This window comes from Manis pentadactyla, chromosome 12 (genome assembly GCF_030020395.1).
Source record: "Manis pentadactyla isolate mManPen7 chromosome 12, mManPen7.hap1, whole genome shotgun sequence".
NCBI lineage: Eukaryota > Metazoa > Chordata > Mammalia > Pholidota > Manidae > Manis > Manis pentadactyla.
Genome location: NC_080030.1, coordinates 91,837,443 through 91,865,406, shown reverse-complemented (window position 1 = coordinate 91,865,406; position 27,964 = coordinate 91,837,443). Strand labels below are relative to the sequence as shown.

At 35.9% G+C, this 27,964-nt stretch overlaps 1 protein-coding gene across 1 annotated transcript; it reads right to left on the bottom strand.

Moving 5' to 3' along the window:
* Nucleotides 1-1,394: 1,394 nt before the first annotated feature.
* On the bottom strand, nucleotides 1,395-16,096 carry SPACA1 (sperm acrosome associated 1). Its single transcript, XM_036912291.2, has 7 exons — nucleotides 15,877-16,096; nucleotides 10,758-10,814; nucleotides 7,613-7,714; nucleotides 6,800-6,906; nucleotides 6,029-6,164; nucleotides 2,001-2,121; nucleotides 1,395-1,470 (listed from the first exon to the last, which is right to left on the bottom strand). The coding sequence occupies exons 1-7, from the start codon at nucleotides 16,094-16,096 to the stop codon at nucleotides 1,395-1,397; spliced, it is 819 nt and encodes a 272-aa protein (XP_036768186.2).
* Nucleotides 16,097-27,964: the final 11,868 nt, after the last annotated feature.

Genomic DNA, 27,964 nt, shown 5'->3' with positions numbered 1-27,964 from the left:
AACACTTTTGCTAAAGTTGCATGACCATACTTAATCACAAATAATATGTGGAAGGATGATTTTATTTTCATACTTGTCTGAGGGGGATGAGAGGTGTCACAAAAAAGCTATTCTTATGGAAGATTTTATTTAAACAATTTCTTTTCACTTAAAGTCTCTAGTGGAATTCCCACAGCAGATAACAAAATAATTTTCTAGCCAATTCTTCATTGTTTCTTTCAAATACAAATGCTTAAAACAGAAAGCACGGGTAACTCTAGGCAGCCAATTTCTAGGCTTCTACAGAGAGGTATGCCATAAATGCCCATTTACAATGTCTTCACAAATGTGCAAAGTTAATGCTGTCATCAGATGAATTCTATAATGAAAGCAATAAAGTTGGCCTAGAGTTTGTCTAAATAAACAGTTAAATGTATTTTGTGCCACTATCATAACCTCTCAGAATTAATTTCTGATGAATCTGCTAAACCAAATAAATGATCCGATGCTTTGCTATCTTGATTGATAATTGCCTATAGCTGTATCACATAATAACACAGCACAAAAAGGCAGTGACTGAGATGTTATTGCCTACATTCCAAGTACAGTGAAGGTACTTATCAATAGCCATTCAAAAGTCTTTGACTGTTTTTCTGTGACAAATGAAGGGCATGTTAAATTCATGTCATTTATTCAGTCACCTCCAAGCTCCTCCCCAGTTGTTCTTTACATGTAGCCTGTATACAATCATAATGAAATTACCTAGTACATGTGAAATGCTTTGAGCAATGCTTGGTACATGGTAGTGCTGGTTATTATAGTTGTTATTATTACTTCCTCTCTTACAAGGAATGCTTTGTGTGTTACATGCCCTGCAGAGATTCTGAAGTATGAGTGCTCTAGCAAGTTCAATCCAATGCTCTCAGTGTGGAGAAAGTCTGATATGCAAGGCACGTTTTTCTTGTTTGGGACAGAACAGGAAAATCACTTTAGAACCGATCAAATTGTTTTTAGAAGATTCTGTGTGTGTGTGTGTGTGTGTGTGTGTGTGTGTGTGTGTGTACGCGCGCGCTCGTGTGTGTGTGTGTGTGTGTGTGTGTCTAGATAAATGCTACCAAGTGATTATCTTAAATTGTAAATGTTGAGAATTAAAAATAATTCTTGATAATTACCACCAGAAAGATGCACTGAACCTAAACAGCCCCTTCTCATACTGCACTACGTTCAGACTATGGTAAGTCATGTACACTATTATCAAACTGTTTTACTATATATTTTATTTTTATAATAATGCATCTGATATGCTCTAATATCCTTTGTTTTGTTACATATCATCTGTAGATCATTCATTTCATTCAGCATCTTCACGTCCACGTATTTCTGTGGGTGACTGGTCAAGAGCAGTGGTATATTTGTTATTTCACTAAATTCGGCTCAGATTGTATGTCAGTTGTTGAGGCTTTTGTCTCCCAGAAAGCCTTGACTGCCACCCTGGGAGAATAAGCAAAAACAAAAACAAAAATATCTCTTATGAAATGAAAACTAAAACTAAGATTCATATTTACTTATTTAGATATATTTAGATATAGACATGCCTTCTTGTACATGATTTTAGTTTGTGATGTATTGTGATGTAGCAGATGGGCCCTCAGAGGGACCTATCAGGGTATAACGCTCACATAGGTATTAGAAATATTCTCATTCTCATATCAATGAATTAGTAGGTTACAGTAAGTTTTAGAGTTTGGACAATACAAAATTTATTCAATAAACTTTTTTTTTATCAACTATTCTGTAAAATTGTAAAAACTGCATTTTAAGCTCTCTTATGGCTTGGAAGCAAGTCATAACATTAGGGAGCCTGAACTAGGATGGTGGCTAGAGGGAGGAAGGGTTTTGGACAGTTTTAAGAACCATGTGGGAGGCATCTTGAATAGGGCTGTGGATTTACTGTAAAAGGGAAGGGCAGACAAAGAGGATGTCAACCAAGAACGATGACTAAGTTCCAGTCTTCCACCTACCAGTTTATAATTATGAAGATCAGTATAAAGATCACGAATATACACATAATGACTCCAATGGTCAGCACAAACACTAGGACTGCATCAGTTTCTGGTCGGCTTAATCTTCTCACCTGCAACTCTAGAGAAAAAAAACACACACCTGATGATTATTACCACTGGAAAAAAAAAAAAGAAATGGAAATCTGAATTGAAAGTTTATATTTGAAGAACAACTCTAGAAAAATACAGACAAAAATATTGGGAAGAAAGTGATTAATGAACTTGTTCTGTACATTGGAAATGTCCTTTCCAAACACACAGAAAAGTTGAAGCAATTTGATAATGAACATCCTGGGTTCCCACCACTTATACACCACCTTCAGCATTTTAATATCCACCTACCCAGCCTTCTATCAGTCCACTGATCCATCTTATTTTTTTGGTGCATTTCAACACAACTTGTGTCCCATCCTTCAGAGATAACTACTGCCCTGATTTTCTTTTCCACCATAGATTAGTGCTGCCTTCATAGGAATGGAAGCATAGACTATTTATTCTTCTGTGTAAGGCTTTTCTTTTTTACTCAGCATGCTTTAGAGATTCACTCATATTGTTGCATGTATCCACCAATTTTTTCTTATTACTAAATAGTATTCCAATTTGTATATTCATTGTCCTACTGATGTCACCTAGGCTGTTCCAGTTTGGGGCTATTATAAATAAGCTGCTATGAACACTTTTGTACAAGTCGTTTTGTGAACATACATTATCATTTCTCTTGAATACATACCTGTGAGTGGAACTGCTGGGTCATAAGGTAGGGGAACACTTAGTTTTCCAAGAAACTGTAAGATCTTTCCCCAAACTGGTTGGACTGGTTGGACATGCTTTGTGAATTTTCTCTCCCAGATTTTGGCTTGCCTATTCATTTTTCGAATGACTTCTTTTAATGAGTTGAAGTGTTTAAATTTTGATTAAGCCTAATTTATCAATGTTTCCTTTTATGGTGATTGTTTCCTGAGTCATATCCAAGAAACCCTTGCCTCCTCCTAAATCGTGCAGATATTCTCCTATGTCTCCTTATTAAAGCTTTATAGTTTTAGCTTTTACATTTAGGACTATGATGTATTCCTAAGTTTTGTATATATTATAAGGCAGGGGAAGCTCTTTTTCTTTTTCATACAAATATCGCATACCACTTTTAAATCAAACATTTTCTCCCATATCTTTCTGTTCTTTGGTGAAATAGGTGAAAAGCTGATTTACATCAAGTATTACTCGTGAATTATATATAGTCTTCATGTGGCTTTCCTAAATCACAAAATTATAAAAGATTCATGTGGGGGAAGGACTAGAGAGATCATCTGATGAAGCTATTGAGTTATACAGATAAGCATATCAACGTTCAGAGAGGTTTAATGATTTGTGCAAGCTATATTTTATACTTTAATATTTTAATTTCGGTAAGTACTACTCTATCAGAAGTAGTTTCCTGTACGGGCAATCTCAACTGCTTATTTGTCTGGATTTTATTCCTACTCTTTAAATACCACGGAGTATAATTTTTCATTTTCGTTGCTAGTTCTAGAGCTATAAATTCAATACAGTGATCTCACTAAATAAGTATGTAGAGAAATTACATCATATTTACATTCCAACATTGTTGGATTTTTAAAATGTTTTTATTTTTTATAATTTTAGATTTATAGAAGCAGTGGAATTGTTTAAGCTCAAATAAAAGATACCTTTTAGGACTGAAACCTGAGAAGGAGAAATGCAAAATTCCTTTCCATTCATTCACTATTCTGCAATATTAACCAAGAGAGGATAGAGACTAGGAGTATGAAGATTTTAGTTCATTTCAACTGTAGTCTTCTTGAAAAGATCGCTTAGATTACTTTCAGATATAATACAAAAACAGGCTGCATTTCCTATTAAAATCTTCTAATGAAGGCTGAGTTTCAGTGCTCCCTTTTCATAAAAACTAATGTTTGTATTGGTTTTCTAGGGCCACTGTAACAAAGTATCACAAACTGGGTGACTTAAAAACAACAGAAATTTATCATCTCACAGATCTGGAGGCTAAAAGTGAGTACAAGGAGTTGGTAAGGCCATGCTCTCTCCAAGGCTGTGGGGAGGATGTTTCCTTTCCCCTTCCAGCTCCTGGCAGCCCCAGATGTTCCCTGGCTTCTGGCAGCATCGCTCCAATCTCCATTTTCACATGTTATCTTCGTGTGTGTCTGTGTCTTCTCTCTGTGTGTCCGTGTGCAAATTTCCTTCTTAGAAGGACCCCCATCATACTGGGCTAAAGGTCTGCTCTACTCTAGCATGTATGACTTTATCTTGACTGAACTAATTACATTTGCAATGACCCTATTTCCAGATACAGTCACTTTCTGAGGTTCTGGAAGTTGGGATATGAGTATTTTTTTAGGTGGACACAATTCAATCCATAATAATGCCTAATTATTGAAAGGCAACTATTGTAGAAGTGAAAAATCTGATATATAAGGGGATGGTTGGGATATTTTCATTAAACCAAAAAAGGTCTGTTGCAGTGGTGCACCCCATTGTCATTTTTAAAAGAAACTAATACCAAAGTGCTCAGAAAACACGTTGTCATTTAACCAGTGCATGCAGTGAGTTGGCAGAGCTATCCCACCAGCCCCAGACTGCCTCTAGGAGAGAGCAAAGTCAACTCTGTCTCATTTAAGTGCTAACATTTTGGGGCCTGTTCAAGCCCTTAGCTCACAGACTAACAAATTCATGTTGCCTTCTAATCACGGGAAGAACTAACCACTGGTCAGTCCTAACAAGAGCCAGGCTGTGGGGACAAAAACTGAGAGTGACCCCTGAAACCTTTTATATCCTAAACTAGGGCTCATGGAAAATTTTTTCTTCATAATGTTTGGTCCTTTTTTGCTTTTTTATAGCACTTTATTGGAATTATCCTTTTGATAGCACCTGATATCCCAACATAGGAGTAAGATTATTAGCTTTCACCATAGCAATGTTTTTTAAAGATACTAAACAACATGTCAAAGAAAGTTATAAATGTTTTATTATTTAAAATCATCCCCTGAACAATTTGTTTCCATTTCAGTAAAGGGTGTTATGTTGTATGGTATCTCAAGACTGTAGCATAAATTTTTTACTTGTGATTGAAAAAAAGCTTCAAGAAATCCATGAACTCCCTTAAAATTACAGATGCCTTTTTGGTATGTCTATACATGTGGGCATTTTTCTGGGAAAAGGTTCCTGAGTCTTGATTAGATTCTTACAAGAACTGAGAACAGCCCCCCTCCCCAACTCTTAACACAGATGATAGTAAAAATGGCTAAGGGCAATTTATCAAAAGGAAATAATCATTTGGATATATCAGACATCATAATTTAAATTCAAAGGACATGCACATTGATTCATTTTGCAGGGGAAGCACAGTTTCTAACATGTAAAATTATGCTCAGGACAAGATTTGCCTTTTGTGACATATATTAAGAACTGCATTGTTTCATCAAAAAATATTTTCTTCAAATGAGTAATTTTTAAAGAGACATGATTTTACATAATGTTTCTTAATCTTTCTTTATGACATCACTGTACCGAAATTTTACTTAGCATTCATAAGAACTCCACGTATCCATTTTCACTTTTGTGACAGAGGTAATAAAGAAGATAATTCAAGTTAGAGGACTGTTCTTTGGAGATACTTCAGGAATAGAACAAGTTCTCAAAGTGAGACACATCTGACTCCATGTGAAAAAGAAATTGAGACTACCTTGTAGAAAAGAATAAATAATATAAACCAGTGGTTCTCAAAATTAGATGTGGTCTCTGGGCTAGGAGTACCTGGGAACTTGTTAGAAATGCAGTCTTGTGCCATTCCCACCAGAGAACTACTGAATCAGAAAATGGGGTTGGGGCTTGTTCAAACACAGATCTAGTCCCAACAGGGCTAGAGATCTGTGTTTCAACAAGCACTCCAGGTGATTTTGATGCTCTTTAAAGTTTGATGTAACTAAACTAAAACTTGGCTGGGCACTTACCACTTGTTGTATAGACTGTGAATTTAATAGATGCTACTAGTTCATTATTATCAAAGGTGTCGCACTGGAAAGCCAAGGGGTGAATGTCCCTGGTTACTTCGATGATTGCTGAATCATGTGAAAGTATAACAGGTTGCTATTTAAAAAGAAAAACAGAAGTATCAACATTATTCATGGAAGCATAAGGTTGGAAGCAATTTATTTCCCATATCAGAAGAAGAATCACTATCCATCTGTCTAGGACAGGAATCACATATGTACGTTTCAGAGTCAGACAATCCAGACATCCAGGACCAAACCTACCATTTCCTGCCTATGTCCCGTAGGACAGTTTACCCTCTACATCTCAGTTACTTATCTGTAAAATGGGTGTAATAATAGGAATTACCTCAGGATTGTTATGTGGGTTAAAAGACACTCTAGCACTCCATGCATTTCCAGTGCTTACTCAGCCCTCAATTAATGTTAGCTACTGTTACCATTATATAACTCCTCTGTTACGCAAATGAGACCTTCCTTCTACAATAGAATACTCTATACAAAATGGATGTTTCTAAATTCTGATAAAAGCTGACCCTAAGAAATATATCAAGTCTTAGCCTCATTAATAATGGAAAAATATAAAATCCTAATAATAATAAAGCTGTATGGTTTTAACTTCATTTTTGCAAATTGCTTTTAAAGAGGAAGTGTTCAGATAGTCATCAAGCACTGGGAAACAAATTGTATTACTCACTAGAAAGCACCAAGTTACATACATTCATTACTCACTTGGTCTGGCTTGAGAAGCTTCCAAACATACTTGAAACGGTTTATGGGAGATGTATGACTACATGCCAGTCTAACACTGTCAAGACTTTCTGAAATTGGTTTGCCCCCTGAAAAAAAGAAAAATTAAATGCATATATACCATTAGGCACTGTAAGTTGCTTTATACATAATGCTACTTTTAAAAGCTGCTTTTGATTTTAAAATCAATTATGTTCTGGAAGTTAGCAAAGTTATTATTAAGAGTTTGAATGTAGAGGAACAGAGAGGAGTGATGAATGCAGATAAAGTCACCCAAAGAAGCAGGTGGGAGACCCATAGCTGACTGCTGCTTCTCCAGAATAAATTGTGGAAAAGAAGTACAGCCAGGAAATCAGCTTAGTGAGCCATTAAACTTTGAGATGTATGAGTGGCTTCCAATTTACAAGTTAGGGACCCCCTTAAGGATAAGGAAATCTCAGAGTAGTGTAGTTCGATATAAAACAGTTCTCAAAGTTCCCAGTTTAAGGTTTATCAACCTACTCACAAAATGTCAACCAAAGTGTCAGAAGCGTTCCACTATAGGACCGCCTTGGCCACAGAACCGGAGTACAATAAGGTTCCAGTGCATTACACAGAAGATATGTTAAATTTTAGACATTTAAGAAAAATGTGTAACAAAAGCAGAACGTTACTCAGAACTAAAACTGTTTAAAGTGTTTTATTATGATTTCTTTCAGTATTACCTCCTTCCAGTTGTGGCAACCTGAGGTTAAAGACATTTCCCCAGGGTCAACCCTTGCCCTCAGTATCCCTCCAATACAGAGACCAACTTACAGCCACAATCCACTGGCGCACGGCATTCCTCCACCCGTATGATACACTTGGATTCATCTCCAGGGCATCCATTTGTTAATATAACTTCTCTAATACCAATACCTTTGGCAAAAGAAATCAGCAAATGTTAAGAAAACCTAATTTCAAAGTTTCCTTATTCATCTAGGTCTTTTTGAGACCTTTCTCTTAATTTCAAATGAAATTCCTAAATTCAGGATGACAACATGTAGACATTTTTTGGCCTCTCATTTTGAATTATTTCAAAAACAGCATTTCCCAAAGTGAGTTACATGAAGCACTAGTTCCTTTAGCTGTTACCATAAGAAAGAGGATTCCATGATTATACACTTTATAAAATGATAGATTAAATAAAATTAAAGGCAACTCTTAACTATGGACTTTGGGGAAACTTTTAATATGCTAGTAAATTAATGCACTATTGTGTGTAAACTTTCATTGATCCAAGATGTAAATTTTTTTTACATCTTTTGACATCTTTTTTTTACATTTTTTTAACATCTTTAAAATCAGAATGCATCTCAGAATTGACAACATGTCAGAAATTGGCAACATTTTTCCTTTCCAGAGATGCATAAAATGTGCTTCTTAGATTTGATTAAATAATAGGAGTGCACATGATTTCCCAAATTTATTTGACCACGGAACTTTTAGAAGTGGGGAGAGCAGAGCTTTTGGAGGGAATTTCAAAATCACATTTTAACATAAGTGATTCTTTTTAACATTTACATTGGTAAAGTTTCATATTAGATACAGCAGGACAAACTATTAATGGAATCTCCATTTCTAACAGGATACTGTCTTTAGAGTTGCCACACATTTTTGTAATAAGAAATCAAGTCTTTACTAACTGATCACAGATCTCCACTGACTATGCCTTTCATCACAGAACTGAGGGAGTCGAGAAAGGCTGGCTCAGCAACATGCTGAACGTGTTCTGTGATAAGACTGTGTGGTCAGAGACTAAGGAAGAGTGCATCTTGACTTCCTCGTCTACCAGATGCCCTCTTTCAGCCCCTACAAGATATTAATCATAAAACCCTTTCTCAAGGCCCAGAGAAACTTGGAGTCTACAAATGGTTTACAACAGAACTTTCCAACTTCAGAATGCATGCAGATCACCTGGAGATCTTATGAATATGCAAATTCTGATTTGGTAGGTCTGGAGTGAGTCCTGATATTCTGCATTTCTAACAAGCTTCCAAGCAATGCTGGAAGGTGGTCTGTGGACTAAACTTTGAGTAGCAAGGAAGAGGACCCCATATGAGATAAGAAGATGAGAGGCTGGAAGTGAAAAGGTCTCTTTTGATTAAGACAGATGCCTAAGAATGGCTGTAGTATGGCTTCACTTGTATTTATGAAAGCTGCTTCTCCAGAAGCACAGCCTTATTCTGAAATGCACAAAATATTTTCCAAGTAGATGTTCATGAATTTTTTTACTTAACCAAATACAGTTCATTACTATGATATATGTAAGTATGATTTTCTCTAAGTCCAAGTAACGCCTAAACATCTGCCTGGGTATTCCAGGAAAACTTTTGACTGCTAAAACATTATTATGGGAGTTCAACAGAATTTTCACTAATGTATTTTTTCCTTCAAATAGTTCTAAGTTGAAAACATTTAAAAATATTTGAAAACTACTTTGAATGTGAAATAATGCCTTTTCTGGTTTATTTTTTCTCCTTAGAATTTAATACCATCTGACATATTATGTTTTATATATTACTTATCTCTTTGCCCCTATTAAAATATACATCCCTTGAAGGCAAAGAGTCTCCTCTGCTTTGTTCACTGCTCTGTTCCCAGCACCTATAACAATGCCTGGCACATAGTAGGCAAAAAATCTACACACAACAAACAAAAAACAGAAAAATAATTTGTTGAATGAATATAGTTTCTGAAACACATCTTTAAATGATAAAGACAATATAACGTCATAAAAATAATTCTCTACCTGTGAAAATCTCTCAAATAAGCAACAAAAAAATGCAAATTGCAAATGAATAATCACAGGTTTATTACACGGATTCCTTTTATTTTCTGACTCTGATTGGGTAAGGTAAAAAATAGGTTTAAAAATATCTCAACAAACAGAAAGTTGAATCATAGTTGCCAGGAGCTGGGGGAAGCTAGGAGTGGGGTGTTAGTGTTTAATGGAGACGTGGTTTCAGTTTGGGAAGATGAAAAAGTTCTGGACATGGATGGTGGTAATGGTTGCAGAACAATGCAAACAAACTTAATGTTACTGCATTGTACATTTTAAAATGATTGAAATAGTAAGTTTTATGTTAGTTATATTTTACCAGAATAGAAAAATGCTACCTAAAGTAGAAACACTTCAAGTATAATTTTTAACCAAGAAAAAAAAAATCTGATCTAGGTTTGCATGGATTTTCTGTCTTCTTACTCTCTGGTTTTTGTCCTTCCCTCCCATAATTTTTTTTCCTAGGCAGATTCTGTTTGGAATAAACTTAATTTCATTGTATATTATCTATTGTCTTCTCAGCGTGCTACAGTGGTTCTCAAAATGGTTCTTAAAAGACTGTCTTCTAACCAGCAGCATCAGTCTATTAGAGCATGTGTACGTAGCCTTAAGCCCACTCCCAGGTTGTAAGAAATTTTATGTCCAATTTCTATTCAAGGAATGATCAAAATAAGTAATAGTCTTTGAATATTATCTTCCCCAGCAAGCCAATACCTCTTTTCCCAAAGACATAACATATAAATAGGACAAATGTAGAATTTAGAATGGACTATTACAAATAAGTAAATTCTTGACAGATTTGACAACACAGAATGTGGGAAGACATCTGTGAGATGCATCAGAAGATCTTTCATCTTCTGAACATCTGTGAGAAAGAGAAAATTTTACTTTGGTAAGGCGGTTTATGTGCCAAAAAATTATAGGGAGCTGGCTTAAAATAAAGCTTAGGAGCATGAACTGAAAACATCCTACCTTTTAAAGCAATCAGTTTGAGTTTTGTGTATAAATTATACTTACTAGAAACAGATATCAATGAGAGATGAGTGAGAGTATACAAGTTACAAATAAAAATTCCCACACTGTTTTTACCTTCCCTCCCTCCAAAATTACAACATTATTTATCTGCTCCATGCTACTTACCACATGTAACAGTGCACATCCCAAATTCTACTTCTTTGACTGCTGTCATATTTGAAACTAAACATAAAGTGCAAAGATACATTATTTAATCATATGAAAACTTTTGTAAGTGAAAATCTCCTATTAGGGGATGGAATATACAAGCACTTATTGTATGGGAATCTGACATTTTTTGTTTTAATAAATCAGAAAAGCAATTCCATTCCTAGTACATCTATTATTGTTTAAATCAAAAGAGGCCTAAACCCTTAAAACAGTAAACTAAATTAGTTAATAATTTGCACAGGTTTGTATTTAAACCTTGTATATAACTTTAAAATAATTTTTTCTTCAGTTTAGTACCTGATGAGTTAAAGTTCTATAGAAGGTCAGAAAAACACAAAAAAAGCCTGCTAATTTTAAGGCCTATTTTGTCCTGTTTTCTATTTTCCAAAAAAATTTAGTGTATCATTTCCATCAAAAAGAAATCTTTATACTGAGAGTTCATTGAACTTATATGTTACAGATTGGTTCTACTTATTCCAAGGTTAAGATGGCAAACTTTCCCTAAGAATTTATTTCAACACTTTTTTTTAGCAGGATAATCTAAAAGTACACAAGTGTTTTATAATAATACAATACAATAAATATTGCTGGTTTTAAATCATATGTGTTTTTCTAATCATTCTGAAGTTTGACATGAATTCTACTTGCTGTAGTATATAACCAATTCTTCATAACAGACTAGAACTAAAATCTTGACACAAGAAAACACTAAATGAGTTGTTAGAGGACAATTTTTAAAAGGCATTGTATCCCGAGGCAACAATATTACATCGGAGTACATCAGACTTGGAGTCCAGATTGCTGTTTGTACCACTAATTAGCTGTTTTGAGTTTAAGCAAACTACTTAAACTCTTTCAGGTCTATTTTACCCTTCTGTAAAATTTGCACAGGAGGACCTTTCTCATTTGATTACTATAAGGATAAGGATTAAATGAGATAATGTGTATGAAAGCATTCTGTAACTTAAAGAATGTTACAAACATGCTTAAGATATAACTTCATTCATTCTCATTTTGTACTTATTCCATATAATTCTAAGATTTTTTTCTGATTTTGATTACTATAATATTTTCATAAACACTTCTATACTTACAAGCACCAAATATATGCCTTGAATACACAGTAAGCACTTGATGTATATATGTTAAGTAAATCAATATTGACTTTGTTAAATTATTTGAACTATCATGATGACCAATTTTGAATTATAATTTTTGCCTGAAATGCTTGGATACTTTCTGCTGACACATTATGAGATATAAATTAAAAGCCAAATCTTGAGCATAGAAAACACAGGTGGCAGATTAAGTACTAGACTCTTTAATGTAACCTTTTCAAAAACTATTGAAAAATAGTCAATCAGCTATACTATTCACTACCTATGCTATTTTTGGAAAATTACTTAAATTCTCTTAAGAAAAGAAATATTTAATCAGATGGTATCTGACGTCCTTTTTGGTCTTGAGTGCCCATTAGGTCATACAATGACTTCCTTTTTTGATGAAAATTCTAAAATGATGGGTTGGGAAATTACATGAATCTAGACTTCAGCGTGTTATTTGTCAAAATTTCCCATTACATACCTATGAATATAAAGAGAGAATATAGCCTGAATGTTAGTTAAGTGTTTTGCATAACTTGTTAAACAGTAAGATCCACTGAAACTAATTAACTGGTTGGTGTAAATGTGGAAGGCATGTTGTGTCACAGAACTCTGTGCTATTTAACAACTTTTATTACTGACTTGGAAAATACTGATATCATCCCAGGTGAATTTGCAAAACTAGGAAGGATAGCAAACATGTTTGAAGATAAATCAGGATTGGATATGACAGGATGGAATAATGGGTAAATCTAATAAAATGAAATCTTAGAGAAATAAAAAGCCCTGCATTAGAAGTCCAGCTGAGAAGTCAACTGTCCCCCAAATACTGCATAGGCAGTCTTAATTTTATAGAATAATAGGTGAAAATTAGTGGAGAGTTTAATAATGAGTTCAATAGGAGTCAAGAGTGTGATGAGGCTTCCCTAAAAATCTACTGAGTCTTGGACTGTGCAGACAAAAGCCTGGCATCCCACAATGATGCAGATAATGATCCTTCATTTTTTGTTCTGACCAGACCCTGGACTGTTCTCCTCAATTTTGGATAGCACACTTTAACTGTTGGTATACACCATCAGAGTAGAATTTTAATTTTTGAGTTTCTTTTTTGAGAGTTGATTTGTAGGATTGATATTTCATGACTTATATTCTTTCTTGGAGATCTTCCAAAGAAAAAGAGAAAAAATAGTTATATTTGTATAGGATAAAGCTCATTTTATAGAACTCATTCAAGTTGGCAATTATGTAGCTTTAATGTTGGTATAACTAAACCCTAAGATTTATAAAAGGCATAAGGGTTATTAAAGGCATAAAATGTAAAGCAGTATAAAAGGTGTAAGTCTAACATGACATTTAGTGACCTTTCCTGTGTTTTGAAACATGCTATCATCCATAATGATGGATTGCATTATCACTCATCAGTTATCCCCAACTATGTTTGCTAAAAAGACTTAAACAATAAAATGGAAGAATGTTTGGAATTGCCTAGAAAGATGATGTAATTGTGAAATAAATCATAGCTATTACAACATGTTTTCTTACTGCTTTTTGCTCAAAATATTGCATCATCTTTCAGGAAGATATCAAAGAAATCTAGAGGCACCTTTCCTGCAGTCTATTTTCAGCTTTCACTGAACACCATTGAGATTTTTAGAGTTTTCTTTTGACTATAATGGTAAAGAGAAGAAAACTGACAAGAAATTTCACAATTATTGGATGAATCAGAAGATGAGCAAAGACCGCAGCACTTAAGATGCTAATAATGTTGAAGATGATTTCAAAAGGAGTGACAGCTGGTATCTTAGATGACTATCCTAGATGAATTATCTCTAACTCGAGAATCAATAAATGATCATTATATTTCTAAGAATGAAAAGGATGTGCAGTAATCTCAACCAGTTAGTCTTTTAACAGAAAGGATTTGATCCTGAAATATTTTGTGAAAATAGTCTGGACCATGCTTTCCTTTTTAAATTGTTTATATACCAGAATCTACTTGATAAGCTTTGTAAATGGACAAATCATGATGACAGGTATATATACAAAGATGACTGAAAGAAAATAGATGATGTAGATATAAAATTCATTGGAACTACTCATTCTAATTAGTGTTTATAAATCTAAAATGAAAATGTTTTGCAATTATGGAGCAAAGGACACCAGTCTTCTCTTCAAAAAAAGTGTGCCTTCAGTTTTCAAAAGTATCATGTTTTGACAATGCAAATGCAAATAGAACCAGAGCCATGATAAGCTAGAACATTTTACACGTGTACTTGAAATCTAGAATCAGTATTTACAAGGGGGATGTAGTCCCGATTCATGCATAATATAATGAACATTTAGTTGCATTCAAAGTACTTTGACAATATAGGGTTTTTCCTCAAAACCAGGAAATACAGAATAAAAATTTGGGGTTTTTCATGTTTAAATTCTTACTAAATTTTCAAATAAACTTTCACTATCCCTTTCTTTTCTTTGTAAATCATTTGTAAAATGCCTTAAAAGTAAAACAAAAAAAGAGTCCATTGGTAGTAAGTGGTGATGACTGTGTTTCCATCACTGAGGGTTAAGAGGGGCTTTGCCGTATTTTAATAATGGTTCTGGAAGCTTTCAGATTTTAGACACCTCAGGTTGTTTAAAGTTCTGGATTCTCTCTCTCCCCAGGTAAATGCAGCTATGCACGAAATTGTATATATAACATTCCAGAAGGTACACAGACTCCTTTAAGTTCGCGGATGAGGAAAATGAGACACTGAGAGAGTAACTTGCCGACATTTGAATTTGAATCTAAGGCATTTTAACTCCATCACTGGGTTTAGCCTAAACTCATTTATTAGCATTTTACAGCTAGAACTATCCCTTTGCCAATTTAATACTAAAATTGTCAATTCAATTACTTTTAAAACCAGAGTTAAAAACAATAGCTACTCAGAACATATTTTTCCCTAGTCTTCTTTTTCACATATCCAGTCAGGGACCTTTTCAAGCTGTCCATAATATAGTGTAATCGAGGCAGTACAAACCTCTAACCCACCATTAACCTCAGATAGTCAATTGCTTTCTGTAGCTGACAGTCACTCTTTGTTATTTGGAAATAAAGTCTTATAAATACAGCACCTACTACATGTACAGGAGACATGAGACTACTGATGTTAAAAGAATCTCAGCTCGGTCGTTTTTGGGGAAAGGAATCATTCTCCTTTAGATGGCCACAAACCTACACCTGACCTTTTACCTACCAACAACGTGGGTTACCAACAATATAACATGTACAACAACTTGTCGAGTTTTATTACTTAATGAGCCAACAGAATAAGGTAAATTTATGTACCAAGCCTAGGCTCCTTCTCCCTTGGTTAACACGAATTACCCAACAATGCCACTAGTTGGATCCCTTCATGGGTGTTCCCGATTGCCACTGCTTGTCTGTGGTTGGAAGTCTAACCGACAGGCTGCTTCATATCAACACGCAGCTGACGTGCGGCTTCCGAGCAGCTTTGCCAGCATATTGGTTTATCTACGTGTGTCGCAGTAAGAGGAATTTCTAACTCCATTGAATTCCAAACCAAAGTACAAATGTGGAAAGAAGGAAGACCTCAAGAAATTGAAACTACAAAAGGCAAAAAAAAAAAATCTACAATGGGAAAGAACAACAGAACTGCAGGGGGAGTCAAAATAATTCTCCTCGGTGGGAGACAACTCTCCAACTCCTACCCCCTTTAAGAGAAGCATCTTTTTCCTTGTCCAGAGCAACATTTAGCAATTTCTATATATGTGCTGCTATTAGTTTATCTTGCTGTGACCTTGGAGATAACACATCTTTCTTCGAGGCCATTAGGTATAAATTTGGGGCTGTTTGCCAGGGAGCCCTACAGGTGTTAACAGGGATAATTTTCACTGGCCTCGGACAGAGATGAGGGCTTGGCCTCCACTGGTGCCTCCGCAGCCCCCAGGGCACCTCGCGCCCTCACCGTCCTGCCCCATCTCAGCCCGAGCCTCGGGGTCTGCCTCGCTGAAGCTCTGGGTCTTGCCCTCGTCATGGGCCTCGTCCGCACCCGCACCCTCGCGGACCAAGCTGGGATCCTGGACAGCGGCATCGTTGACCCCGCAGGCGGCCCGGAGGCCTGCCAGGAGCAGCCAGCTGAGCGTCAGCAGCAGCCCGGGGCAGCAGGCCTCGCCCCCCGCGCTCATGGTTCCCGGGCCCCAACGGCCGTCCCAGGCACAGTCGCAGCCCCCGCTCCTGAAGAGAGGTGTGTCGGGCAAAGGAGCTCCCGGCCTCCGAATCCCCGTGCCGCGCCCCAGCAACCACTGAGGCGTCACGCCTCGTCATCAGCACGCGACCCGCCGCCTGGCCCTCGGCACCCCGCAAAGAGTGCCAGCCGCTGCAGGCCTCTCTCATTCACTTGCTTTGTTCTAAAGGATGTTGGTCCTGCCCGCTTTCACTGCTCTCCAAACCAGATCCCTAGACCCTGAAGCGGCCTTCCTGAGACTCAGTTTCCAAGTCCTCCTGCTGAATGTCCAGCTCAACATGTGTCTTGAATCTTTGGATTCCTCACAGCCCTTAGCAAGTGCGGTGCCCCAAACTAGAGCAGTACTTTGCTTGCAGGTGAGGCTTGATTTGTAGAGGGTACAGGGTGAACTTTCTTTCTTTGATCTGAACACTGTTGTTAATGCAACTCCAGCATGTGTACATGTTAAGATTTTGTGCAGAGCCATCAGCATTGTGTGGGGCTTTCTGGAGCTAGATGGGGGTGGGGGAGAGAGGAAGGGAGAGGAGAGGGTGCAGCTTTTGTCAAACTAGTTCTTTAACATTCTGTATTTCCATAACTGGTGTTTTTAGACCCAAATATGGAACTTCACCTTTGTCCCTGTTAATTTCTGTCTTCTTGCCTTTAGCCTATTTTTTAAGCTCCATGGAGATTTTTTTAAATCCTGATTCTGTTGTCTTAACATGTTAGGTATTTCTCCCAAGTTTGATTGGGGAAATATTTTTTCTTCAGGTCACTATTAAAAATGTTTGAAAAGGTCAATTGGACAAGGAGAGACCCCTAAGAGGTCACTCACTGACAATGATCCACTAATCCACATCAATTTAACCCAAGAATGAATTATTTTACCAAAAAAGAGTCCTTGTTTTTTTCACTAAGGATGAATTCAGACTAGAAGCAAGAATACCTTGGCATTTCCTCTTGAATCAGTAGAAAAGCTTACAGGTAAGTATAATTGCCCTCTTAATGGCATTCAGGATCAGTATGTTCAATTATGTCATAGAAAGAAATGAAATTTGATTAAATTCCCTCCATTGATGGTGTTAATTTTAAGAAGTCTACCCTAGTTAATTTAGAAATATAATCACATATTTTTTGAGTCAGAGAGAAGCTTGAAAATCATCTAATACTCCAAGTCCCTCATTTTTAAGTGAGGAGATTAAGAACTGGAGAGATTAAATGACTCACCCAACATCATCCAGCAAATTATTTGTAAAACAGTTTCTCACCACCACATCTCCTGAATGCTCATTCATAGCTTAGTGAGTCATAGCATTTCAAGTTAGCTATCAAGATGCATTCAGTTGGGGTAACAGTAAATCAACAGTTCAGGCACTGAAAACAAATTAGAGTTGACATTTTTTGATCCTGTTAATCCAAGTTTAATATGATCTAATAGCTATAGTGTGGTAGTAAGAGAATATTGATGAATAGATGGTATGATAGGTAATATCTGGGATTTGAAACAAAGTTCATTTGGCTATGTTTCTACATTGTATTGTCCCATAATTTGAAGTTTAATGTTGTGAAAGGTAAAATGAAATGGGGTTACTTATGTCAAGGGGCTTCAAAATGGACCTCAGCAATCAGGCAAAACAAAGAAATAAAAGGCATCCAGATTGGTAAGGAAGAAGTCAAACTGTCCCTGTTTGCAGATAACATGATATTGTACATAAGAAACCCTAAAGAATCCACTCCCAAACTACTAGATCTACTATCTGAATTGAGTAAAGTTGCGGGATACAAAATTAATACACAGAAATCTGTTGCATTCCTATACACTAACAATGAAGTAGCAGAAAGAGAAATCAAGTAAACAATTCCATTCACAATTATATCAAAAAGAATAAAATACCTAGGAATAAACCTAACCAAGGAAGTGAAAGACTTATACTCTGAAAACTACAAGACACTCGTGAGAGAAATAAAAGAAGAAACCAATAAATGGAAACACATCCTGTGTTCATGGCTAGGAAGAATTAATATTGTCAAAATGACCATCCTGCCTAAAGCAATCTACAGATTCAATGCAATTCCTACCAAAATACCAACAACATTCTTCAATGAACTAGAGCAAATAGTTCTAAAATTCATATGGAATGATAAAAAACCCTGAATAGCCAAAGCAATACTGAAAAGGAAGAATAAAGCAGGGGAAATTATGCTTCCTGACTTCAAGCTCTACTACAAAGCCAAAGTAATCAAGGCAATTTGGTACTGGCACAAGAACAGACCCGTAGACCAATGGAACAGACTAGAGAACCCAGATATAAACCCAACCATATATGGTCAATTAATATACAATAAAGGAACCAAGGATATACAATGGGAAAATGACAGCCTCTTCAACAACTGGTGTTGGCAAAACCAGACAGCTATATGCAAGGGAATGAAACAGGATTATTGTCTAACCCCATACACAAAAGTAAACTCAAAATGGATCAAAGACCTGGATTTAAGTCATGAAACCATAAAACTCTTAGAAAAAAACAGGCAAATATCTCTTGGACATAAACATGAGCAACTTCTTCATGAACATATCTCACTGGGAAAGGGAAACGAGCAAAAATGAACAAGTGAGACTATATCAAACTGAAAAGCTGCTGTACAGCAAAAGACACCATCACTAGAACAAAAAGACTTCCTACAGTATGGGAGAATATATTCATAAATGTCATATCTGATAAGGGGTTGACATCCAAATTATATAAAGAGCTCATGCACCTCAAAAAACAGATAACAAATAAGCCAATTAAAAAATGGGCAGAGGAGCTGAACAGACAGTTCTCCAAAGAAGAAATTCAGATGGCCAACAGACACATGAAAAGATGCTCCACATTGCTTTCATCAGAGAAATGCAAATTAAAACCACAATGAGATATTGCCTCACACTAGTTAGGATGGCCAACATCCAAAAGACAAACAACAATGTTGGCAATGATTGGAGAAAGGGGAACCCTCCTATACTGCTGGTGGAAATGTAAACTAGTTCAACCATTGTGGAAAGCAGTATGGAGGTTCCTCAAAAAACTAAAAATAGAAATACCATTTGACCCAGGAATTCCACTCCTAGGAATTTACCCTAAGAATGCAGGATCCCAGTTTGAAAAAGACATATGCACCCCTATGTTTACTGCAGCACTATTTACAATAGCCAGGAAATGGAAGCAACCTAAGTATCCATCAGTAGATGAATGGATAAAGATGATGTGGTACATATACACAATGGAATATTATTCAGCCATAAGAAGAAAACAAATCCTACCATTTGTGACAACTTGGATGGAGCTAGAGGGTATTGTGCTCAGTGAAATAAGCCAGGTGGAGAAAGACAAGTATCAAATGATTTCATTCATATGTGGGGTATAACAGCAAAGCAAAAACTCAAGGAACAAAACAGTAGCAGACTCACAGAACCCAAGAATGGACTAACAATTACCAAAGGGAAAGATGGGTGGGAAGGGAGGGATAAGGGGGAAAAAGGGGTATTATGATTAGTACACATAATGTAGTGGCGGGGGGACACGGGAAAGGCAGTATAACAGAGAAGACAAGTAGTGATTCTATAGCATCTTACTACGCTGATGGACAGTGACTGTAATGGGGTATGTGGGGGGGACTTGATAATAGGGGGAATCTAGTAACCATAATGTTGCTCATGTAATTGTACATTAATAATACTAAAATTAAAAAAATTTTAATTCTTACCAAAAAATAAATTAAAATAAAATAAAATAAAACCATTAAAAAAAATGGACCTTGGGGGCCAGTAAGGAGATGGACCTTATGCATGTCCTCACTGGAGGAATGATGCATTTTTGAATTAGGCCAAACTGTCAGTATTGGAAGGACTTGGCCTAAACACATGCAACTTGCTGCAATAAGTGTAAATCTGGGAACGGGAAATCCCAGCGCAAATACCTAGCTGAAAACAAAATCAGTCAAAGGAGAAATAAAGTTTAAAACCTGTTTATTGCTTACAAACAGCCGTCCAGCATCCCTCTCTTTCCTGCTGTGGCAGAAGCAAGCGAATATTTCCGCCCCCCACCCCAACCTCTGAGGTCCAGATAAGCCCTAGCTCATCCAGGTAATTACCCAGTGATGTGGATACAATCTACTTCTCTCCACCCCTTGGAAACACCTGTTGGTATGGAGAACCAGGTGAGAGATTCTGGAAATACTGCAATTTTACCCACAAGTAGGAAACTTTGCTTGGCAAATAAATACAGTGAGTTAAGATTAGATTTCTGCCACCCACCAATCAAAATTCTTTGTAAACAACATATATAAGAATTCTCTTTTGTCTTTAAAACCCTTTGACTTTTGTTCCCAGGGTGTGGTGGGGTATACAGTTTGGGTTGCTGGCTGAATCTGTGCTTCCCAAATGGCAGTTCTAAGACCCCAAATAAATGCTTTTGTTTTATTTCAGCTCTGCCTCTTTTCTTGGTCAACAATGTCTCAATTTCTACGACACATGGGTTGAAGAGTGAATTACTACGAAGTGAATTTAAGGCATACATTGTGGCTTTTGGACCATGTGTATATCCAGCCTTAGCAAATTAACAGGTGAGCAAGTAACTGAGGAAAGCAGCGGAAGGGTCTTCAGAGCCACTGACAACAACGGCAGGTTACTGGAAGCAAAAATGGAAATTTTAATTTGAATTTTTCTTTCACAAAGCCTTTTGGTTTTGAACATAGTAAAAGACAAGAACTGCTAAAAATGATTAGTGCTAAAGTTCAAATACTTTTTATTGACTAAAATGCCATAAAATACTATGGTACCTGATAAGACTATGAGGGAAATTAAAATGGCAAATTTAGGGATGATTTTGAGACACGAAGACCTTTGTTTCATGGCCAAATCAAGAGTCAAAATTTTTAAATGCTGAGAAAAATAAGTAACACATGATGCTTTCAGACACAAACTTTAAAAAGATCTATAGTATTTCATGGGTAAAGTTAAATGTTTCAAAAGTCAATTTAGGACACATCTCTTCCTGAAGATAATCTCCCTTTAAGGACAGAGAAGTCCCATAAACTGTAAGGTTTGTAATTTAACTCAAGGAAATATTAATGATCAAATAAGTAACTCCAAAGAGAATCCAAACGGAAATTAAGGGTCGCAAAGAGGAGCTGAAAGAGTTGACTCTGAAATACTATTAAAATAATACCTGTAATAGCAACAATACAAATCACTTATAAAATATTGTGTCACTCCTAAGTGAAAAGAAAAGGTATACTATCTGTCCTCAACAAACTTATACTATCTCTAGTAAAAGCCACAAAGAAATGAAGAGTAAATGCTAAGGGCACAGTATTAAGGGGGGTTGACCCTCCTCTAGCCTGCAGATACCAAGGATCAGGAATTATAACCTCAGCCCCTGATTTGCTCCTCTGACCTGCCTCGCCTCAGTCCACTCAGCTCCCCTCACCCTGCCTGGCATTAAGCATCTCCACCCGGCTCCAGTTCCTGAGAAGCCACTATCACAGCCAGTCTTCTGTAGCTCCTCACACTTCACCCAAATGTATCTCCCCTGTCCTGGTCTGACCTCACCTTTCCTGAGCTTCCTTTCTGTAGCATACTTGGTACGCTTGGAGGCAGTAAAGCTTATTTATCTGGTTTCCACTCTACCTCCTCTGGAGGACCTCACACGCTGGAAAGGAGGACCGCTTTGAAGATTTGTGATATGAGCACAGGCTAATAAAGGCCTGCATAGAGGATCACCATAAAAAAAGAAAAAAGAAATGATTGAGAGAAATTACAAAGGAAGAATTAATAAAATGGAGTGACTAGCTGCCTAGAGATGAGGAAGAGGAACAAGTAAAGGGAACCAGAACAGTCAGTAGATGTTGTGGTTAGACAGGTTAAGTTAGAGGTCAAAAGGTTAAGGTGAAAGTTGGAGGTATCAAACGAAGTCAAGTGGGCAGCTTGAGATGAGCATACATACATAAAGAGAGAAGATGAAAACCGCTGCCTGAAAAGACATGCATGGAAAATATGTGCATACATCTAATTAATATACTGTTCTAAGTATTGCTTAAAATACGTTACTTAGCAAAGTTACTAACATTGCCTTACCATAGTATTTGTGAAAATAGGTGTCTGGGAGATAGATTGGTTTTGGATTTAATATGCTTGAATTGGTCAAAAGTATTCCCCATAGTAGAAGGCCCTTAAAACTCTTTTGTTCTATTTCCAATCATTAGAGGGAAAGAATTTTCTCTTCCTGAATCAAGTTTCTAAGAGCACAGTCTTTTGGTTTGGCACAGCCCTGCTGTGCCCTCATTCTCTATCCATCACTTAAAGCTATTGCTATACAACGGAGGAATTTTGTGGGAGAACCTGCAGGAAGCTCCTTGGATTTTTGTATTGAGAAATAGTGGTTTCAAATAGTCAAACTACAGCTTTTCAATCTGTCACATGTTCAGTAGCTTCTTGCCCTTATTCTACCCTTAGCCTCTCCTACCTCTTTGTTTTCTCATCTGGTGCAGTTGCCCTCAAAGGCCTTTCATTCTAAAGGCTTTCTTAAGGCAATAAGAATTTACACGGTGTTAATGGAAGAGTAGTACCCCAAATATGTTCGTTCTTTATTTTAATAATGAGAGTTGAAAAGGCCTTTGAAAATTAAATCAGATTCTAGAGACATTAGACAGCATTTTGTGAAAGGAGTGTCACATTGTGAATAAGTCTTGATGGAAGACATACAGTACTCTCAAATTCCTCAGTTTTAGGGCTAAGCCTTTATGTTTTAAGATTGACTAAGGTGCGGCTTTCTGGTTATTCAGGTTATGGGTGCCCAGCCCCACTCAGATACATGTGCCCCAAGATTAATACATAAAACATTTTAGAATTCACTCTGATCTTTGGGTGTCCCCTGTAACGTTTGTGATCCTATATCGTGTTTTTTTCTTTTACTTTTGATTCCATGGTAAGAACAGATACTCTCATTTCCTTTGGTTACTGAGGAACAAGATTTATCCTACAACTCCATTTCTGTATGCCCTACTCATATCCACTCCTAACCCCACCTAACTGCTTTCCTGTTCTGTTCATCTAATTCCCCCAGTTATGCCCTTCACCCAGCATTCTGCATTCTGTCCCAGGTGATAAACCTAAACTGTCCTGTTTTCTAAACTCTAAAGTGTCCCCTATAATCTCGTTTTTTTATAATTCGACCTCTGACTCTTCTTCCCGCCACATCACCACAGCACAAACCCCACAGGGTGTTAAAAATCCCATAGTTTCAGTATATATAGTAACTATATATAATATATACATATATACATATACACACACACATTCTCATATATACATTAACTATCTTTTAATTTATTCAGGCCCAGTCACACCAGAGCTATTTTACCTTTACACATGTAAGTTGAGAAGATGCATAGAACTGGAAACTTTACATGGAACCACTAAATACCATAGCACCTAAAATATTATCTTAGGATTTCCATTTTACTTTCAAATAGCTAATAGCAGAGGACAAGTATCTTGGAGAAGAGTGCTTCAAAAGCATGTTAAGATCAAAGTTTTGCACTTGGAAAACTCACATATACACACCTTAAAAATACACTGGGTTAGAAATACCATTTGACCCAGGAATCCCACTCCTTGGAATTTACCCAAAGAATGCAACTTCTCAGATTCAAAAAGACATATGCACCCCTATGTTTATCGCAGCACTTTTTACAATAGCCAAGATATGGAAGCAACCTAAGTGTCCATCAGTAGATGAATGGATAAAGAAGAGGTGGTGCATATACACAATGGAATATTATTCAGCCATAAGAAGAAAACAAATCCTACCATTTGCAACAACATGGATGAAGCTAGAGGGTATTATGTTCAGTGAAATAAGCCAGGTGGAGAAAGACAAGTGCCAGATGATTTCCCTCATTTGTGGAATATAACAATGAAGCAAAACTGAAGGAACAAAGTAGCAGCAGACTCGGAGACTCCAAGAAGGAACTAGTGGTTACCAAAGGGGAGGGGTGTGGGAGGGCGGGTGGGGAGGGAGGGAGAAGGGGATTGAGGGGTATTATGTTTAGTACACATGGTGTGGGGGATCACGGGGAGAAGAGTGTAGCACAGAGAGGGCAAATAGTGGATCTGTGGCATCTTACTACACTGATGGACAGTGACTGCATTGGGGTATGGGGGGGACTTGATAATATGGGTAAATGTAGTAACCACATTGTTTTTTCATGTGAAACCTTCATAAGAGTGTATATCAATAATATCTTAATAAAAATTAAAAAAATATATATAGCATACCCTGTGGGTTGTGAAGAGTGCCATAAAAAAAATACACTGAGTGCTTTGAAATGCTAGACTCTGTCTCAACATGAAATATTCTTAAAAACAACATAATTGAGATATGCCACACAATAAACTGTATATATTTAAAGTATTAGAGAAATTTTGACATATGTATATACCTGTGAACCATCACCACACTCAAGATAGTGAACATATTCATCACTCCAAAGAGTTCTTCATTCCACTATAATTACTTCCTCTTTCCTATATCCACATCCTTGTGCCCAGTGAACCACTGATCTGCTTTCTGTCACTATAGGTTAGTTTGTATTATTTTAGAGTTTTACATAAATGGAATCTTAGGGTTATATCCTCTTGTGTCTGGCTTCCTTCACTCAGCAAAATTATTTTGAGAGTCATCCATGTTGTCACTCGTGTGTTAATAGTTCATCCCTTTATGTTGCTGACCAGTGTATGGATATACCACAATTTTTTAATCCATTCACCTGTTAGTGGACAATGGGGAGATGCTCCCAATTTGAGGCTACTGTAACTGAAGTTGCTATGAACATTCTGGTATACATCTTTGTGTGTACATATGCTCTATTCTCTTGGGTAAGTAACTCAGAGTAGAGTGACCAAATCATATGGTAAGTGCATCATTAATTTTGTAAACAACTGCCAAATCGTTTTTCAGAGTAGTATGATTTTACATTACCCTCAGCAGTGTTTGAAAATTCTGATTCCTGCACATCCTTGCTGAAACTTGGTATGGTCGGGCTTTTAAGTTTTATCCATTCCAAAAGCTATATAGAAGTAACTCAGTGTGGTTTTAATTTGCATTGCTCTAATGCCTAATGATGTTTTAGCATCTTTTCATGTGCTTATTGGCCTTTCATACATCTTTTGTGAAATATCTGTTCAAGTCTCTTGCCCAGTTTTTAATTGTTTTTTTTCTTATTATCAACTTTTGAGAGTTCTCTATATATTCAAGATAAAAGTCTTTTGTCAGATGTTTTGCAAACATTTTCTTCCAATCTGTAGCTTGGCTTTTATTCAACTGGGTCTTCTCAAGAGAAGAAGTTTAAAATTTTTATTTAGTCCATTTTATCCATTTGTTCTTTTATAGGTCTTATTTGGTGTCCTATCTAAGAAATATTTGCAAGGTTGCAAAGATTTTCTTATATGTTTCCTAGAAATTTTAGGTTTTATATTTAGGTGTTCGAATCATTTTAAGTTAAATTTTTTATATGGACAGAGGCGTGTATTGAATTTCTTTTTTTAACATGTGGGTATTCAATTGTTCTAGCATAATTTGTTGAAAAAATATTCTCCTCTGAATTGCCTTTGCATTGTTGTTACAAATCAGTGTGAGTCTATTTCAGAACTCTATTCTGTTCCATTAATCTATTTTTACTGCTATATCATTCTGTTTTGATTACTCTAGCTTTATTTTAAATCTTAAGATCAGGTAGTTTTAGTCCTTCAACTTTGTTCTACTGTTCCAAAATTATTTTGACTATTCTAGGTCTTTGCATTTCCATATAAATTCAGAGTCAGCATGTCAGTTCCAACAGACAGTCTGCTAAGATTTTGATGGGGCTTGCCTTAAATTTACAGGTTAATTTAGGAATAATAGATCTTCTATCATTAGAAAGTCTTCAGACTCATGAACATGATAAATACCTTTAGATCTTCAATATTTCTCAGTGTTTTGTTGTTTTTAGCATACATATCTTTTATAGTTTTTGTTAGAATTATCCCTATATATTTTATATATAATGGTTTTGTTAATGGTGTTATCTTTCAATCAATTTGTGATCATTTGTTGCTAGTATATAAAAATTAAATTAAATTTTATATATTGATCTTGTACCCTACAACATTCCTAAATGTACTTATTAGTTCTAATAGATTGTTTTGTATATTCCTTCAGATTTTCTACATAGACAATCATGTCATTTGTGATAAAGATGCTTTAATTATTCTATTCCAATCTGGATATATTTTATTTTTCTGTCCTTACTGAAATGGCCATAACCTCCAGTCTAAGGTTAAATAGATGTGAAGGCAGACCTCCATGTCTTTTCCTGATCTTAGAGAATTCAGTCCTTTACCATGAAAAACGATGTTAGCTTGTAGGTATTTTACATTTGATCTTCACTAGGTTGAGGAAGTTCTGTTCTATTCCTAGATTGCTGATTTTTTTTCGATCAGGAATGGATGTTGGATTTTGTCAAATATTTTTTTTCTGTGTCTATTGAGATTATTTTTTTAGTTTGCTAATACAATAAATTATATCAGTTGATTACCTAATGTTAGCCCAACCCTGCATTCCTGGGCTGAAATCTACTTGGTCATGATATATTATCCTTTTTATATATTGTTGCATTCAGTAGGCTAATATTTTGTTTAGAGTGTTCCCACCAGTGTTCATGAAGGATACTAGTCTGGAGTTTTCTTGTAATACCTTTGTCTAATTTTGGTATTAATACAATGATGGCCTCATAAAATGGGTTGGGGTATATTCCTTCTCTTCAGTGTTTTGGAAAAGTTTGATAGAGTTGTCATTATTGCCTTTTTAAATTCAATTCACCATGAATTATTGTCCTGGATATTCAGTCCTGGGAATATTTGTAACTACAAATTCCATCTCTTTAATAGACACAGGTCTGTTCAGGTCATGTGTTTCTCTGTGAGTGAGTATGTGTCTCCCAAGGAGTTTGTGTCTCCCAAGGAATTTGTCCATTTTATTTTAGTTGTCAAATTCACAGGGGTAACAGTGTTCATAATATTTCCTTACTATCCATTTAAGAGCTATAGAATCCATAGTGATGTCACCTTTCTCATTTCTGATATTACTAATTAATGCCTTTTTTCTTAGTCTGTCTGAAATTGTATCAATTTATTGATGTATTCTCAAATTACTTTTGACTACAGTGACTTTATTATTTTATACTTTCTATTTCATTGTTTTCTGATTTTTATTTCCTTTCTTGTGCCTAATTTGGATTTAATTTACTCTTCTTTTTCTAGTTCCTTAAGATGAATATGAGGTCATTGATTTGAGACCTTTCCTGTTTTTTAATATAAGCATTCAATGCTGTAGATTTCCTCTTAAGTACTGCTTCAGCACCAATTCACAGTTTCTGACATGCTGCTGTATCATTTTTATTCAATTAACAATATTTTCTAATTTTCATTTTGATTTCTTTTTTGACCAGTATGTTGTTTAGAACCATGTCATTTAGTTTTCAAATATTTTGGAATTTTCCAGATGTTTTACTATTATTGGTTTTTAATTTAATTGTATTATGGTCAGAAAACATATTTGGATTTTTATATTCTCATGATTAATGACCCATTTATCTTCTGAAATTAACTTCTTTATCCCCAGTAATAATATTTCCTCTGAAATCTACTTTTACTTATGTTAAAATAGTTAATCCGGCTTTCTTTTCACTAATGCTAGTATGGTACATCTTCTATAGTTTTGTTTTTAACTTAATATGGCTTTATATTTAA

Bases quoted from the DNA above. Each gene is read 5' to 3' on its own strand.
- SPACA1 (XM_036912291.2), bottom strand. From the start codon at position 16,096: ATGAGCGCGGGGGGCGAGGCCTGCTGCCCCGGGCTGCTGCTGACGCTC. The intron at 10,815-15,876 runs GTGAGGGCGCGA...CTTTATGTTTAG, and splicing joins GGCTGAGATGGGGCAGGACG to TTTCAAATATGACAGCAGTC. The intron at 6,165-6,799 runs GTGAGTAATGAA...CTTTTTAAATAG, and splicing joins AGCTTCTCAAGCCAGACCAA to CAACCTGTTATACTTTCACA.